General features: G+C 33.6%; 3 protein-coding genes across 3 annotated transcripts; 2 read left to right on the top strand and 1 right to left on the bottom strand.

Annotated features, from left to right (window-relative positions):
* The first annotated feature begins 1,310 nt into the window (after window positions 1–1,310).
* RABA3 (RAB GTPase homolog A3) lies at window positions 1,311–2,594 on the top strand. The gene is made up of 2 exons (XM_012227751.4): window positions 1,311–1,801; window positions 2,037–2,594. Exons 1-2 carry the CDS (start codon window positions 1,545–1,547, stop codon window positions 2,488–2,490), a joined length of 711 nt encoding a protein of 236 aa, XP_012083141.1. The 5' UTR covers window positions 1,311–1,544; the 3' UTR covers window positions 2,491–2,594.
* Window positions 2,595–6,529: 3,935 nt separating this feature from the next.
* On the bottom strand, window positions 6,530–8,529 carry LOC105642802 (P-loop containing nucleoside triphosphate hydrolases superfamily protein). The gene has a single exon (XM_012227748.4). The coding sequence runs from the start codon at window positions 8,181–8,183 to the stop codon at window positions 6,678–6,680; it is 1,506 nt and encodes a 501-aa protein (XP_012083138.1). The 5' UTR covers window positions 8,184–8,529; the 3' UTR covers window positions 6,530–6,677.
* Window positions 8,530–11,932: 3,403 nt separating this feature from the next.
* LOC105642803 (plant/protein) lies at window positions 11,933–14,115 on the top strand. The gene is made up of 4 exons (XM_012227750.4): window positions 11,933–12,303; window positions 12,394–12,654; window positions 13,308–13,467; window positions 13,602–14,115. Exons 1-4 carry the CDS (start codon window positions 12,085–12,087, stop codon window positions 13,778–13,780), a joined length of 819 nt encoding a protein of 272 aa, XP_012083140.1. The 5' UTR covers window positions 11,933–12,084; the 3' UTR covers window positions 13,781–14,115.
* The last annotated feature ends 298 nt before the right edge of the window (window positions 14,116–14,413 follow it).

The following is a 14,413-nucleotide window of genomic DNA, read 5'->3' as shown; positions in this document are numbered from 1 at the left end:
TTAAAATTCAAAAGGTTGCTTAAGCTTTAAACTACCCTGATCATCATTATATTAGTTTTCTTTATAATAATCACTGTTACTGGCAAAAAGAAAATCTTCTACATAAAAATTTGGAATCAAATTTTATTAGCCAAGACACGGTACTTTAATAAGTGTGATGAACAACTTTATTTTTATTTTGAATTAATTAACAGAATGTATATAATTGATAAATTATAGTAACTGCGTAAAACTGAAATAGAGTGCAACGGTAAATTATGATCGGTACAGAAGTTCTTGTAGTTATAATTGATGATTGAAGCCCATCAGCCATCACTGGCTCCCTCGAGAGGTGTGGAGGCTTTATCGTCATTCTTAGGTATGTAACTGTAGCAAACTCTGTCGGTGCAAAAGCAAAACATTAGAAGGAGGTCCACTTTGATTTTAAACAGTAAACATAAATACAATTTTAGAAGTTTCCTGCATATTGGTTAGGGGTAGGAGAGAAAAATTGGACCTACCCTTTTTACACAAATAGCTAGATCCAATTTATCAAACAATACAAAAAATTTTAACTCGGATAAAATCACTGGTCTGTAAATTTCAGCAGCCAAGCAATTCAAAGATGAATCAATTTACATAGGACTGAAATTGTACGATTTGATTTGATGCATTAAATGAGAGCAACAAAATTTGTTGGTGGTGCGTCCACACTGTCTTTCTTTCTGGCAAGTGGCACTTTACATTACATTACATGTATTCTTCGTCTGGAATCTTTCAATTTGGATAATTAAGACTTTAATTACTTGAAAAATAAGTTTATCTGAAATAACGAGAATGAATGTCTTCTCTTTATTATATCAAAATCAAAACTCTAATAGCAGCAGGTATTATGGATAAGTCGATAACATAAGAGTTATATATAACTTCCAGAGTAATTAAAATAATATATGGTGAACAAACTGGAGTTCATTCTATTTATGGGAAAATCACTGCGAAAAGAGTAGAGTAAAATCGAATTTTCAAATCATTACAATGTAACGTTTAATGGAGCAGTATTTATTAATTATTAACGTCCAGTTAACTGTAATTATTGAATCAAAACTCTACAGTAAAGAAATGAAGCTGAATCAGCAGATTATGGCAGGAAATGAGGCATGAGTGGGCCAGAAGGGCACTTAATTACGGCAACAAATCCCAACTATCCCAATTCCACTAAGCATGAACAATAAACATTGTTTTTGACAGAACAATGGCAAACATTAATTCTCCTCAATCAAACTTAGTCAACATAAATAATGCACAGTGCGTCCACTATATATCAATTAAAGAGGGACCGAATTTCTAACTTCATCCTCCTTTTCACTGTTTAGAGTGCGAGCAGAGTAAAATCCTTTGAGAAGAAACCGGTCTTGTCTGGTCGTCATTTTCAATCTTTTTCTTTTTTTTTTACTTGCTCCCACTTACCGCAACAAGACTATAGAGGCCAATAATTCCATTTTGATATTTCAAATAGCGGCGAAACAAGCCAAGAAGAACAAGGGAAGTGCTTTGAGAAGTGAAAAATGAATCAAGAAATGAACGGTGTTGATCTCGATAATCATCATCACGAGAGTGTAGAAGAGAGAATAGATTATGTGTTTAAAGTGGTTGTGATCGGAGATTCTGCAGTGGGTAAGACTCAGTTGCTGTCAAGGTTCACTAAAAATGAGTTCTGCTTTGATTCCAAGTCCACTATTGGTGTCGAGTTCCAGACTAGAACTGTGAACATTAAAGGCAAAGTGGTTAAAGCCCAGATCTGGGATACCGCTGGCCAAGAAAGGTAAATAGTTACTTCATCTTCCTCTTACTCTCTTCAAACTTTAAGCGACCTCGATATTTCAATTTAATGATTTTTGAATTTTTGATCATAAAGCAATCTATTCTCTATCAAATAATGTAGTTCAAAGTATAATTTCTAACGTTTCTTGACATTATTGGGGATTTAGCTATGAACATAGTAGAACAGAGACAAGTTGCTAGTGCTAAAACATTAAAGTAAAACTAAACCGGTGTAGGTATCGAGCAGTAACAAGTGCATATTACAGAGGAGCATTGGGGGCAATGCTAGTGTACGACATCACCAAGAGACCAACCTTTGATCATGTGGCTAGATGGGTAGAGGAACTACGGGCCCATGCTGATAATTCCATAGTGATCACGTTGATTGGAAACAAGGCTGATCTGGTAGACCAAAGGGCAGTTCCAACAGAAGATGCGGTAGAATTCGCGGAGGATCAAGGCCTGTTTTTCTCTGAGACGTCAGCTCTGAACGGCGACAATGTGGACAGAGCATTTTTCAGGCTATTAGAGGAAATTTATGGTGTGATTTCTAAGAAGACGTTGGAATGTGGCGATCTTAAATTGAACGGTGGTGATGCAACCACATTGAAAGGATCTAAGATTGATATTATCTCAGGGTCTGATTTGGAGATAAGTGAGATGAAAAAATTATCTACTTGCTCATGTTGAATGTTGATCCTTGCTTCAGTTTTTACTTAATTTTAATTTTTCTATTGTTTACTTGTTGGGTTGTATTTCAAAAGTTTTGGGTTATGGAAAGTTTTATTTTTCTTTTTTTTTTTTTTTAATTTTTACATGGAGGTCTTTTTTTACTGTTATAAGGGTGGTCGATAAAATGAAAACTATGCTCTAAATCAAAAAGAATAAAATAAAAATTACGTTGAAATTTTAAATGTTGAAATTAAGTATTACATATAGCATATAAATGCTGATTTTTTTTTTGAAATTATAAAATTATTAAAAAATTTTATGTTGTTGCACCCTATATTAATTAAAGGGTGTTTTTTTTTTTTTTTTTTTTTTTTGAGTACCAATTAAAGGGTGTAACTGATCATTATAGGACATAAAAATGACATGAACTCTGTGTATTTATTGCAATTATACCTTGTTTTTTCAATTTCATTATTGAGTGTAATTCTAAATTCTATTTCAGAGTATATTTGTTAAAAAGTTAAAAAATAAGGTGGAATTATAAGAAATCGCAAAAAATTGGTTTATTAACACTTAAAACACAACATAGGAGAGAGAAAAGGTCATTGGAGATTAAAATTGAAATGTTCTGAAATTTTGATGGGCCTTGTCTAGCCCAGTTCAAGTTCGAAAGTAGTGGACATCTATACTAAGGGCCTCTTTAGTTTTATCATAGCTTCCACTTACCCGTTTTACGTTTGGACTTTGCGAGCCCGATAAGAAATTGATAGTAAGGCTTTGTTTGGAAAAGAGAAAAAATAAAATAGTGAATGAAGAAAAAACAATGCAATCTATTCCAAGAGAATGTAATTTTCTCAATTCATTTACTAGTTTTCTTCCAATCAGAGAGATTCTGATTTCCTGGACCCAGAACTTCAATATCTTCTTCACCCTTTTCAAACAAGGAGAAATCATTTTCCTTAATATATATCTTGAAAAAATTTCTTTTGTATATTTTAACACTAGTTGGCATCAACTAGCATATGTAACTAAATTAAATGAGTTTTAAATTTTTTCTAAATAAAGAATTTTAAAAAATTTTCCAAACAATTGACATTAATGTGCTGATAGCTGTCGACAATTGTTATCAAACCTAAGGTAGTTTAGCACAATTGAAATTTGAAAATATATCTGTTTTCGTCAATACAACTTTTTGTTTGAATCTGACTAAAGAAGTTTGTTACAAATGGTAGACTTTTTTCTCACCCTTCAAACTCCCAAACCAATATAAAATTATTACCATTTATGTGGTAGGTATTATTGGCAAGAACCAACTAACAATTTGTCTTCTATATTTGACTAATAAATTCTATACTTAGCCCTGAATCTTATTAGCCGCTCTAATAATAAGATTTAAATATCGGTGGTTTAAAAAAAATCTCATTAAATATTTCGGAGCCAATGCATAAAAAATATTAAAAAAAAAAAAAAAGTCTTTAGTCTAGATATTGTCCATGCTTTCAGCAATAATGACAAGCAACCCTATGTGCTGTTTGCATGTGCTTAAAATTGCTTCATATTTGGACAAAATTATAAAATTTACACACCATTAATGGTTCTGCATGCCCAACCCATCAATTTGTATGGCTTTCTTCAATCATGCTTCCACATGTCATATATTAATTCTGATCACCATCATCACCTTATACTCAAGGAACGATTACATTTAAAGAAAATCAATATATTTAAATTATGAATTCAGCAATGATTATACAATGAAAACGACTTGTTTATTTTTTTATTAGACTGAAAAATTAAAAGAAAAATGCCCCTGGGACTGGGACCCAAGTTTGTTTATTTTGCATTGTTAATAATCCGATCTTCGAAGAATAATGAATTTTTTAGTGCAAAAATTTTGAAAACAAGGGTGAAACCCTGAAGGCTGTGAGGCTTCTGGTAACTGGCAAGGGTCATTAATAAGGACATTTAGCAGGTCGCATTACAGTCAAGTAGGACAAATAGTGGAGATGGGTCCAAAAAATTATGGTAGTTGATGCTACAAAAGCTATAGTCTAGGCACTTCAGTCCATGTCTATGGCAGCTTGCACTTGCAGCAATAAAATCCCAGCCAACCATTCAAATTTCCCGTTAGCAGGACCATCTCTCTGGCTTCCATAATTGCACTTTTTAAAGTTTTTTACTGTCAAACATATTTTCTTTTTTTTTTTTTTTTGAAAGCACTGTCAAACATATTTTCAGAACCTCAGTACTCCTACATTAATATGTGTATCTCCAGCTTCAAGCTCAATGCGTTTTTAACCTAGCCACTATCATATTTGTGTATAAATGCCCAAAACAAGGAAATATGCTGCGAAAGTCGGATCTCTAATGCTACAATTAGAATGCGTTATTCTTTTCTGTTACAATTAGGTCATTGAATTTAGAACTTCAAATCGCTAAATTGGCTTCTTGTCATAGAATGGCAAGAAAAAATTGACATCTGAACCTTTATAATATCTTTGTGGTAGAAATTCAACTAATAAGATTTTTTTTTCCTTTGAAGTGGAAATTCGACATGTTATATAATGCGTATTTTAAAATTCAGAAGTTAGGAGTTCGATTCATAATAGCTTGCACAACACTGTTCTTTAAAATTTTTAATAATATAAAAAGAAATTGAAATGAATAAAACAACCCTGAAATAAAAGATCAGAGATGAACAAATTTCCTGTGGTAAATCTGTAGCAAAACGCTAAAAAGTAAAGACAAAACGACTTTAAAATGAAAGAGAGAAGCACATCATCACCAATGATGAGAGTAAGAAAGTTTTGTCTGAACTCTGAACTGAAGCATCTTTCTTTAAATTTGGGAGGAGAGGAGGATTAGCATTTGCCCGTCAAGTGGAAGGGAAAAAGAAAAAGTAGGAAATGTCACATTTAGATATCAGACTCAGTTTGAGTCACGTGTGTGCCTCTGCCTCTCTGTTCACTTGGAAAAAGACTAACATGTTTCTCCCTTTTCAGTTGCACACAGTTTAAAAGTTTGACCTCCTTGTTGTGCCGGGGTAATTTTGCCATTTACGACTGCTAGTGGGAATAGCATTTTTTTTTTTTTTTTTTTGAGTATTAGCATAAAATAAATTTGATAACGGACTGAGTTGTGAATTAGGGGCAGAAATTATAAATATATGTTAAAATAAGCTTTGTTAGCTTTAATCTTCATGATTGCAAACACATTAGGAAGAAAGTAATTTCACATTTTACTTTCCTTTCCCCCCTTTTAATGTCAATGTCCTTAATTAGATGATAGTAATTACGTCACCTAACAAAAATGACCTGTCATCTTTTAAACAACACATCTTCACATCAACATTTTATCTTCTGTTTTGAAATTTCGACGAAATTTAAAGAGTCCTTTTGATGAAAAACCATTCACTTTATATATATTAATAAAAAAAAAAAAAAATTGTTCTTAAAGTTGCAAAAATCTATAGTAGCCCACCTTTTTCTTAAGAACTATGTAATATAGAAAGTCAAGAACTACTAAAATGTAAATCATTTTATATAAAGAGTAAGAGAATAAAGTATAATGGAATCATTACACGTAATGTTTATCAATAATAAAAGATGTTTGATGGACTTAAAAATCATAATTCAAATGTAATCTATTGTAACTCATTATTTTCTTATATTATTTGATTTGATTAACCTAACTTTAAGTTTGATTTCGTCATTTCATTTAATTTTAGCAGAAAGAAAAAATAGATTTTAGAGAACGTAATAATTCAAAGACCATTGAAACTGTTTACAAAAAAAAAAAATAAAAATAAAAAATACTGATATTTGGTGATGGATTATTATATTGAAGACACATGCCACCTACTATAAGTTCTCGTATTCCTGTGAGGCTGTGACACAGAGTCCGGGATCCGCAAAGCTCGATCATATAAGAATTCAATTCAATGTCCATTTAATTTATTTTCTTTTCTTTTTCTCATGGGCTGTGAAGAAAATAATGATGAAGAAAACCATTAAGATTTAAGAGGAACAAATACCATATAAAAAAAAAAAAAAAAGGATGACAAAATAATATTCTTTGTAATTCGGGGGGGTGGTGGGAACGAACAAAGCATCAAAGCTAGCAATTGTTCCAAACTACACTATTTTCTATTAACATATGCCTTTGGCCTTGTACTTTTTTAATCCGAATCAATACGACATGTAACATCACCCTACCTTCCCTCCCTCTGTCAAATCAAACGACTGCTCTTTGCGATTACTTCTCAACCTCAATAACCCGTACAATTTCTTGATATCTTTCATAGCGTTGACACTCTCTCTCGAAAATATCCCCGAGTGATCGCCAGATTCCTCAACGGAGCTTCTTGACCCGGAATCCAACAACCGCCGCCCGATATTCACTGACCCTCTTCGATCACCTTCCGTTTGTAACGCCGTTATAACCGATTTCAATGCCCGACTCGGTGAATTCCGGTTCGCAATCATGAGTTCCCCTATCTCGGCCGGACTTAGACTCGCTCCGGTTTGGAAAATTTCTTCGACTTGAGGAAACAGCTTATGATCCTTCACGCCCAAATAGCTATTCGCCAATGTCTTGAACGATGAGAAATCGCATAATGGAAAATGAATATGGACATCGATTCGACCGGGTCTTAGAATAGCCGGGTCGACTTGATCTTTACTGTTCATTGTAAAAACCATAATTCTCTCCTCTGCACAACAAGAATTTAGAATCCCATCCATGAAGTTTAAAACACCTGATAAACTCACCGCCGTTGATTTTTCCATCAAAAACCGATCAAGGTCTTCGACTACAATCACCGACTTGCTTGTAGTTTGTAACAGGAGCAATTTGAGATCAGAATCGTCTAAAACTTTCGAAAGATCGATGTCATACACATCGTAGCCAAGAAAATTAGCCATGGCAGCTACAAAGCTGGACTTTCCGGTACCTGATTGTCCGTACAAGAGATAACATCGTTTCCAAACACGACCGAGACGGTGATAATATTGTTTGGCTTTGAGGAAAGACTCGAGATCTGATTTTAATTTGTTTTTGAGATCGGCTTCCATGGCAATTGTTTCAAACGTCGAAGGATGAGAAAATGGAACATATCTCCACCGTCGGTTTTGATTTTGAATTTGATGATGATGATGATCATTGTGGATGTTCATGTAAAGCTTCAATTCGGGCTTCTTTTGGTCGAGCTCATTGAAAACTGTATGGATATGCTGGAGATAAGGCCGGAGAAGTCTCCGCTTATCTGCTTTTCTAATCTTCAGAATGAAAGCTCTAGATTGAGTGGCATTGGATTTCACTTCGTTTATCCAAGAAATTCTAGCTCCAAGGAAATCATCATCGATTATCTGATTAGGATCGAGACGAAGGATAATTTCGTTGGACTTTTTTCCGATGAGGAGGTTGGTGAAATCGGAATCTTCCATGGAAGTCAGAGAGTTTAGATAAACAGAGACTTTCCGGTAAAGCTGATTTTCTTGCATGCTGTCGTTGAATTCTGGTACCTTGAAAAATTGAAATACATGAAAACAATCTTCGATTATTCTCCACCATTTTTTGGTCAAATAAATTAATCCGCTCTTGATTAAAAGAACGCGAAGAAGAAACAATAAACAAACAATTAGAAACAACAGAAAGAATGAGTTAAAAAGAATTTTCATGATTATAGACAGAGGAAAATTTATTAAACCCATAAAAGGATTTGGCTAATGGGGATTTTAAGGGGAAAATTGCTCCTCTTACGACACATGATTGATTGAGGAATAACGAGACAATAACAGAGAGGGCTTTAAAAGAACCGTGAAGGTTAAGTTTACAGGAGGAGGGGGTTTGTTAAACATAGAGAGACGGCTATTTGCCGGCGAGGGTTGAAGAAAGATGGGTCAAAGCCCAAGGAGAAAACAAGTATAATTGAAATCGTAACTGAATAAATAAGCCGATGCTAAAGCCTGTATTTAGTCAAATATTTTATGCCCGGAAAGACGCACAGAGATAGAATGATGACTTCTCTTTTGATTCTCCGTCAATTCTAGCTACTCGCCAGCAAGATGTTTATATGCTTTTTTTTTTTTAATTAATATAATTTATAATAATAAAAAAAAATAAAAAAAAAAAAAAAAAACTGATCTGGGTTACCTTATTTATGTGTATTTTCTCGAAACGTTATTTATGTTGGCACGACTCTTTTCGGTATATTTTCATTGGATTAGGCTTATGTAATTGGATCAATGACTCCGTTCTTTATATATATATATATATATATATATATATATATATATATATTTACGTTTACAGTTATCCTTATCTTGATAAAAATTGTTTTCATTAATTTAATTAATCAGTGTTATGGCTTCAACACATAAATTTTTATATATTTATTCACTAATTATAATTTAAATTATTTATTAATCATTATTTATCTTCATTTATCCTTCCCAATTTTATCGGTAGCTATAATTGGTGTGAACAATTAAATTAAGAATATCTTATTCTTGAAAAAATATTGTCAAAATTCTGAAAAGAAAAAATAACTTAGTAAATATAATTATATTACAGTTAAATAAACAAACTTATTAGTTTGGATCTTTTATAAAATCGAATTAAACTATATTTAATTTAATTTGAAAAGTTTACATTTCTTTTTGGTTTCAAAATTTTTTAAAAATTATCATAAATCAAACTATTTAAATCTCTAAAGCTAACATACTTTTGCTGCGTATATAATCTCGAATTTTAATTCAAATTTCCTCTCTCTAATATGTATAATATTTTTCCATGTGATAACTCAATAATGCAAACAATTTTTTAAGAATACCATTTGAGAAAAGCCACGAATGAAAATAAAATTGTTGGATAGGAAAAAAAACTTTCACATTTATCATCAAATTTCTTATAATTTGGAACGTATTGCATTAATAACAATAATACAATATATAGCTAGACTATCTAACGACTTAATCTTGTGAAAATTATCAAATAGCTCAGCTACACCGTTGCATTTTATTTTTAAATTCATTTTTTTTCTTCGGATGTTTACAAATTGACTTGGCTAACAGCTTATAATTACGAAATTTGCCATTTATAAAAAGCATTAGAGACGTAGTAATTAAAAATTCAGCGAAGTCGAAGATGACAACATTAAAATCTAACAATGAAGAATTAGCTTCATAAGATTGATCTGTATATATCGTAGGAATAGGATATTCTTTTTCCAGTACTCTATTCTCCCTCTCCAATCGATTTAGTCACATGAACCAGACTAGTTAGCTTAACAAGCTGCATTATTTAAAGAATTAGTCACACTTTCTCATTTAATTATTTTTTAATTCAACTTTATAATTTCTTTCGTGTACACTAACTGGCATCAACTTAATACTTCATCAGTTTAAGTCAATACTTCCAATCCTGAACAGGTAAATGGCAAACTTTTTAACTTTTTATAATCTTTTTAAGAGACAAAATTTCAATCCTTTCAAACTTTTACTTTTACTTTTCTTTCAATTGATTCATAATTAGAAATAATTCATATGATTAAGCTTCATATATACTTTCAAGAAATAATATAGTTTTAAACGAGCCTTTGCCTCAACATAAATTCAAAAGCTTAATATTGTGATTTTTTTCGAATTTTTTAATGAGCAAATTTTTCTAAAATTAAAAGAGTATGGTAATTAAAGTTCAGTTATAGCTTTTAAGACAAAATTTAATATTTCTACTACTAAACACCATGCCTATAATTTTGTTTAAGGTATGCTTGTAATTTTTTTTAGAAAAAAAAATGTTTTACATAATGGGACATGATTTTGGGAAAAGAGGTTAAAAATCAAAAAATGAGACAATGCAAGACAAGAGCTACTTTAGAAAAGTTAAATGACTAAAAGAAAAAGTCTAATAAAGGAGTAAGCAAATTGAAAAAAATCACACAGGGTTTGGAATTGAATTTTTGGAGAAACAACTTTATTCCCACGGCATTTCCCCCGTATCGAAAAATATCAAACTATATATTCTCCATCTCCATGTATTTAGGAAATGTCAACTTCTAACTCACCTATACAAATGGCGGGTTCTAGAGCATTGCGTGTGGGTAATGCTGATTGGTGCTGCTATTACTATTACAGACATCTTTTTTTTTTGCGTGATGCGTAGAGCCCTATGTTTTTGCTTCTCAAGGCCACACGGAATTAACACGGACGTCCATCCCTAGCCTCTCCTACATGAAGAATATTCTTCCACAAGCAATAAATAAATTAAATTTTAATAACATTTTGATATTAATAACATAAAGAATTAATATTAATAAAGGGTAAAGATAAAATGGGATTGAAATGCATTTTTATTTATTTAATGGATTCAATCGTCAATTTGATCTGGTATGGAGTACACAAGCGTGATGTGGATGAATCAATTCACAACGTCTGATTGGTGCATGTATAGTACTAAGTTGTGGTACAGAATGATGGAGAGATATGACGAACCCTTGCGAGCTTATAGAAAATGACTGGCTAAGATTTCAAAACATATAATAGTGTTGAAAGCTTAACCCTTAACCATAATAGCGTCCTTGGCCCCTTTTTCCCCCCAAAAAGCCGCTATTTTGTTTGTGGTTCTCGTTGCATAATGAAGACTTTTTCTTTTTATTTTTTTCTCTTTAAAAAAGAATCCTGCTTTAGACTTTTTAACTCATCAAATGTATCTATTAAAGTATCAAAACGCACCTCAGTCAATATCATTATTTATATTTATAAGCTCTACTGAGACATGGGTTTTAAAATTTTAAGGTTTACATACATTTAATTAATGATTTTTTAGCATTTGATGTTGAAGGTCTGCCTTGCCATGTTCATCACAAAAAGTTATGCAGATTAAGATTAATTGTGAATTTTAAGAATTTTTAGATTATTTTAGTTGCTGCATAGTTGTCGTTTAACTAATTTGGTGACTTGTAACTTGATTGGCTCCACAAACTATGATGGTTTGGAGCCTCATCTACAAATTAATGGTTGGTGTTCTGGTGCCCTCATATACAGAAATAGGCAAATCCACTCATGATTTTTAGTGGTTACTCTGTTCAATACATTATTTCAGTCCATGAATTATTTAGCATTTGTTATAATATTGAATGAAGCCTAGCCTAACAAAACCACAGGTCGTCTGGTGGTATAGATGACTGTGGACGCAGACAGACAGCGTATAAAATTAAATGACCCGCATTATAATTGAACGACGCGCGCATCCATCAGAATAGTTAATGTCAGATGAATTATGTGAATTTAATAGACAAGCGGTCGTAATGTCGTCCCATTAATATAATAAAAGGCCGAATGAAGGCCCAAATACAAGAAGAAGCCTAATGAAATAACTGGGCTCTACTTTGTGGGCCTAGAGCAGCCCATTTCGCAAATGCTTAGTTCCTTAAGATTGAGCGAATTGGGAGGTTCTCGTGCTGTCCATTGTGTTCTATTCAAAAGTGAGCAGGTCCCAATCATATTGCAAAGCTGAACCCAGGAAATCTCAGCTCCTTATCCTTTTCTGATTTCCTATCGGCCTCTCTCCGTCTCTCCCTGTAGCCTGCGCCCAGAAACAGAGAAGAAGAGCATGGCCACCACACTAGGCCTTCTGAAGTCCACGGTTCTTGTCAGAAGGCCTCTGACTATACAGTCAAAGCTGCCATATCTTTCCAAACCATCAAAATTGGATGTCTCCAACAAACGCTTCCCGGTCCCACAAAAGCTCTTCTCTGAAACTATTCAGAATCTCTGTTCAGCCTCTCTTCCCCTTACAGCATTCGCATTTCCTATCTTTCTAGACACAAAGGCAAGTTTTTCCTCTAACTTCTTCTAATTCATTACCTTTGGGCTCCAATTATGCTTACATTTTGTATGGGGGCCGATTTTGATTGGACAGGATGCACTTGCTGTTGGCGGCGAATTTGGGATATTGGAGGGAAGGACTTTTGCACTCATTCATCCGCTTGTGATGGGTGGTTTGTTTTTCTACACTCTGTGGGCTGGATATTTGGGGTGGCAGTGGAGGCGAGTCAGGACTATACAGAATGAGATAAATGAGCTTAAGAAGCAAGTCAAACCTACTCCGGTTACCCCTGAAGGGACGCCTGTTGAAGCAGCACCATCTCCTATTGATCTCAAAGTCCAGCAACTCACCGAGGTAAGAAAGTTTTGAGCTTCAAATGAAAGACCTTACTAATTGGTTTCTTAAGCGTATATAACCTGTTTGTAAACTTTCCTGAATGATTGCTGAGAGAGTGGTTCAGATTTCATGCAATTGAGTTCCTTTTTTGCGGGTTGTAAATTATATGCATTTTTCACCGTGTTTGAGCTGCTGGACTTGGTGTAATAATAAGATTACTCCATAATTAGGACCTGGTTACAGAAATAGCCTTTCAATTTGCATTCCAGGGGAATGTTGACTGTTGGATTCACTTGGCCCTTCCAAAATCCTCACCTTGTTTGGTATAAATGAATCTGATGTATATAATTCATTTATAAAAATGCTAGAATTTGGTTTAGTTATGTTAGATTCTGCAAAATTAAATTCACAGAGTAAAATGACCGCGTCCATCTTGGCGATTATGAAACCTAAAGACTGTCAAGAGCACTTCTAAAATGATTTTACTAGGACCTATGAGGACTTTTGAAGAAAAGCAATTGGCAGATTGTCTTGACATGAAAGTTGCTGATAATGCCACTAGTGTTGACTCTTGTAACAGTGACTTCTAGTTCCAGGGATTATTTATCTATCATCTCAGAAGTAAGGGAGTAGGGTATGAGTTATGCAAACTATCGATGTTTCTTATGCAGGAAAGGAAGGAGTTGATAAAAGGGTCATTCAAGGACAGACACTTCAATGCGGGATCAATTCTGCTTGGATTTGGAGTGTTTGAATCAATTGCTGGAGGCTTCAACACATGGTTGAGGACTGGAAAGCTATTCCCTGGACCCCATTTGTTTGCTGGCGCAGGTATAGTATGAGCTCTGTGAATGTAAGCGACAAGGATGAGGTTTTGAAGGGTGCGGTCGGTTTAGAATTTTATGGAGCTCTATTTCACATTCTAGGGAACTGACTTTATCTTCCTTTGTTCTCTGGTTTTACAGGCATTACAATTCTATGGGCGGCAGCAGCAGCTCTAGTGCCTGCTATGCAGAAAGGGAATGAGACAGCAAGAAACCTTCATATTGCATTGAATGCATTAAATGTTTTGCTGTTCATATGGCAAATCCCCACTGGATTGGATATAGTTCTCAAAGTGTTTGAATTCACTAAATGGCCTTGATTTTCAGGTGCCAGGGTGGTAATCCAAATTTGAGCTCCTTCACGAGCAATAACAGCGAAGCCATTTGTATGATCAGCAAAAACAATTTTTTTATACATCCTCTTCTCAAGACATTTGCTCGTAGCCTTACACGTACATGTAATACTTGTATTATTCCCTTGAGAGAATATTTTAGTATTATTGTATCTTCTTCAGTTCATAGGAAAGAATTTACATGATGTAACTAGGAACCATGCCAAACCACTTGCTGTGTTGTAAATTTACAAAACACACCCTGTCAAGTTTAATCTTTATTTCCCGTAGTAATCTTGTAATATGCAAAAAAGGGTTGAGCATGTTGCTGCTTGTGTTCCAAGTACATAAAACTATATGCTTAATGCTAATTGTCTGTAATGGGCGAAAGTTTGAAACTAAATTCTCAGTTCCACTTCTGTAAAAGCAGAGTATACAATTGACGGACCTTTTCACTCGCATCATTTTTAAGCTGGTAACCTCGTGGACTTTGTGAAACATATTAGCATCTCTTTTTGACATTTCTCTCAGTTGAACATCTTAATCCAAGTAGATGATGGTATTATTATATGTGATCTCAATTTTAGATCAAGTGGTTTTTTATTTCGATACTAACAAAGC

The sequence above is a fragment of the Jatropha curcas genome, chromosome 5 (genome assembly GCF_041381405.1).
Source record: "Jatropha curcas cultivar XTBG-Jc1 chromosome 5, XTBG_Jcur_1.0, whole genome shotgun sequence".
In the NCBI taxonomy this organism is placed as follows: Eukaryota; Viridiplantae; Streptophyta; class Magnoliopsida; order Malpighiales; family Euphorbiaceae; genus Jatropha; species Jatropha curcas.
The sequence above is the reverse complement of the archived record's forward strand: the minus strand, read 5'-3'. Positions and strand labels throughout refer to the sequence as shown.

Bases quoted from the DNA above. Each gene is read 5' to 3' on its own strand.
- LOC105642803 (XM_012227750.4), top strand. From the start codon at position 12,085: ATGGCCACCACACTAGGCCTTCTGAAGTCCACGGTTCTTGTCAGAAGG. The intron at 12,655-13,307 runs GTAAGAAAGTTT...TTTCTTATGCAG, and splicing joins AAGTCCAGCAACTCACCGAG to GAAAGGAAGGAGTTGATAAA. The intron at 13,468-13,601 runs GTATAGTATGAG...CTGGTTTTACAG, and splicing joins CCATTTGTTTGCTGGCGCAG to GCATTACAATTCTATGGGCG.
- RABA3 (XM_012227751.4), top strand. From the start codon at position 1,545: ATGAATCAAGAAATGAACGGTGTTGATCTCGATAATCATCATCACGAG. The intron at 1,802-2,036 runs GTAAATAGTTAC...AAACCGGTGTAG, and splicing joins GATACCGCTGGCCAAGAAAG to GTATCGAGCAGTAACAAGTG.
- LOC105642802 (XM_012227748.4), bottom strand. From the start codon at position 8,183: ATGGGTTTAATAAATTTTCCTCTGTCTATAATCATGAAAATTCTTTTT.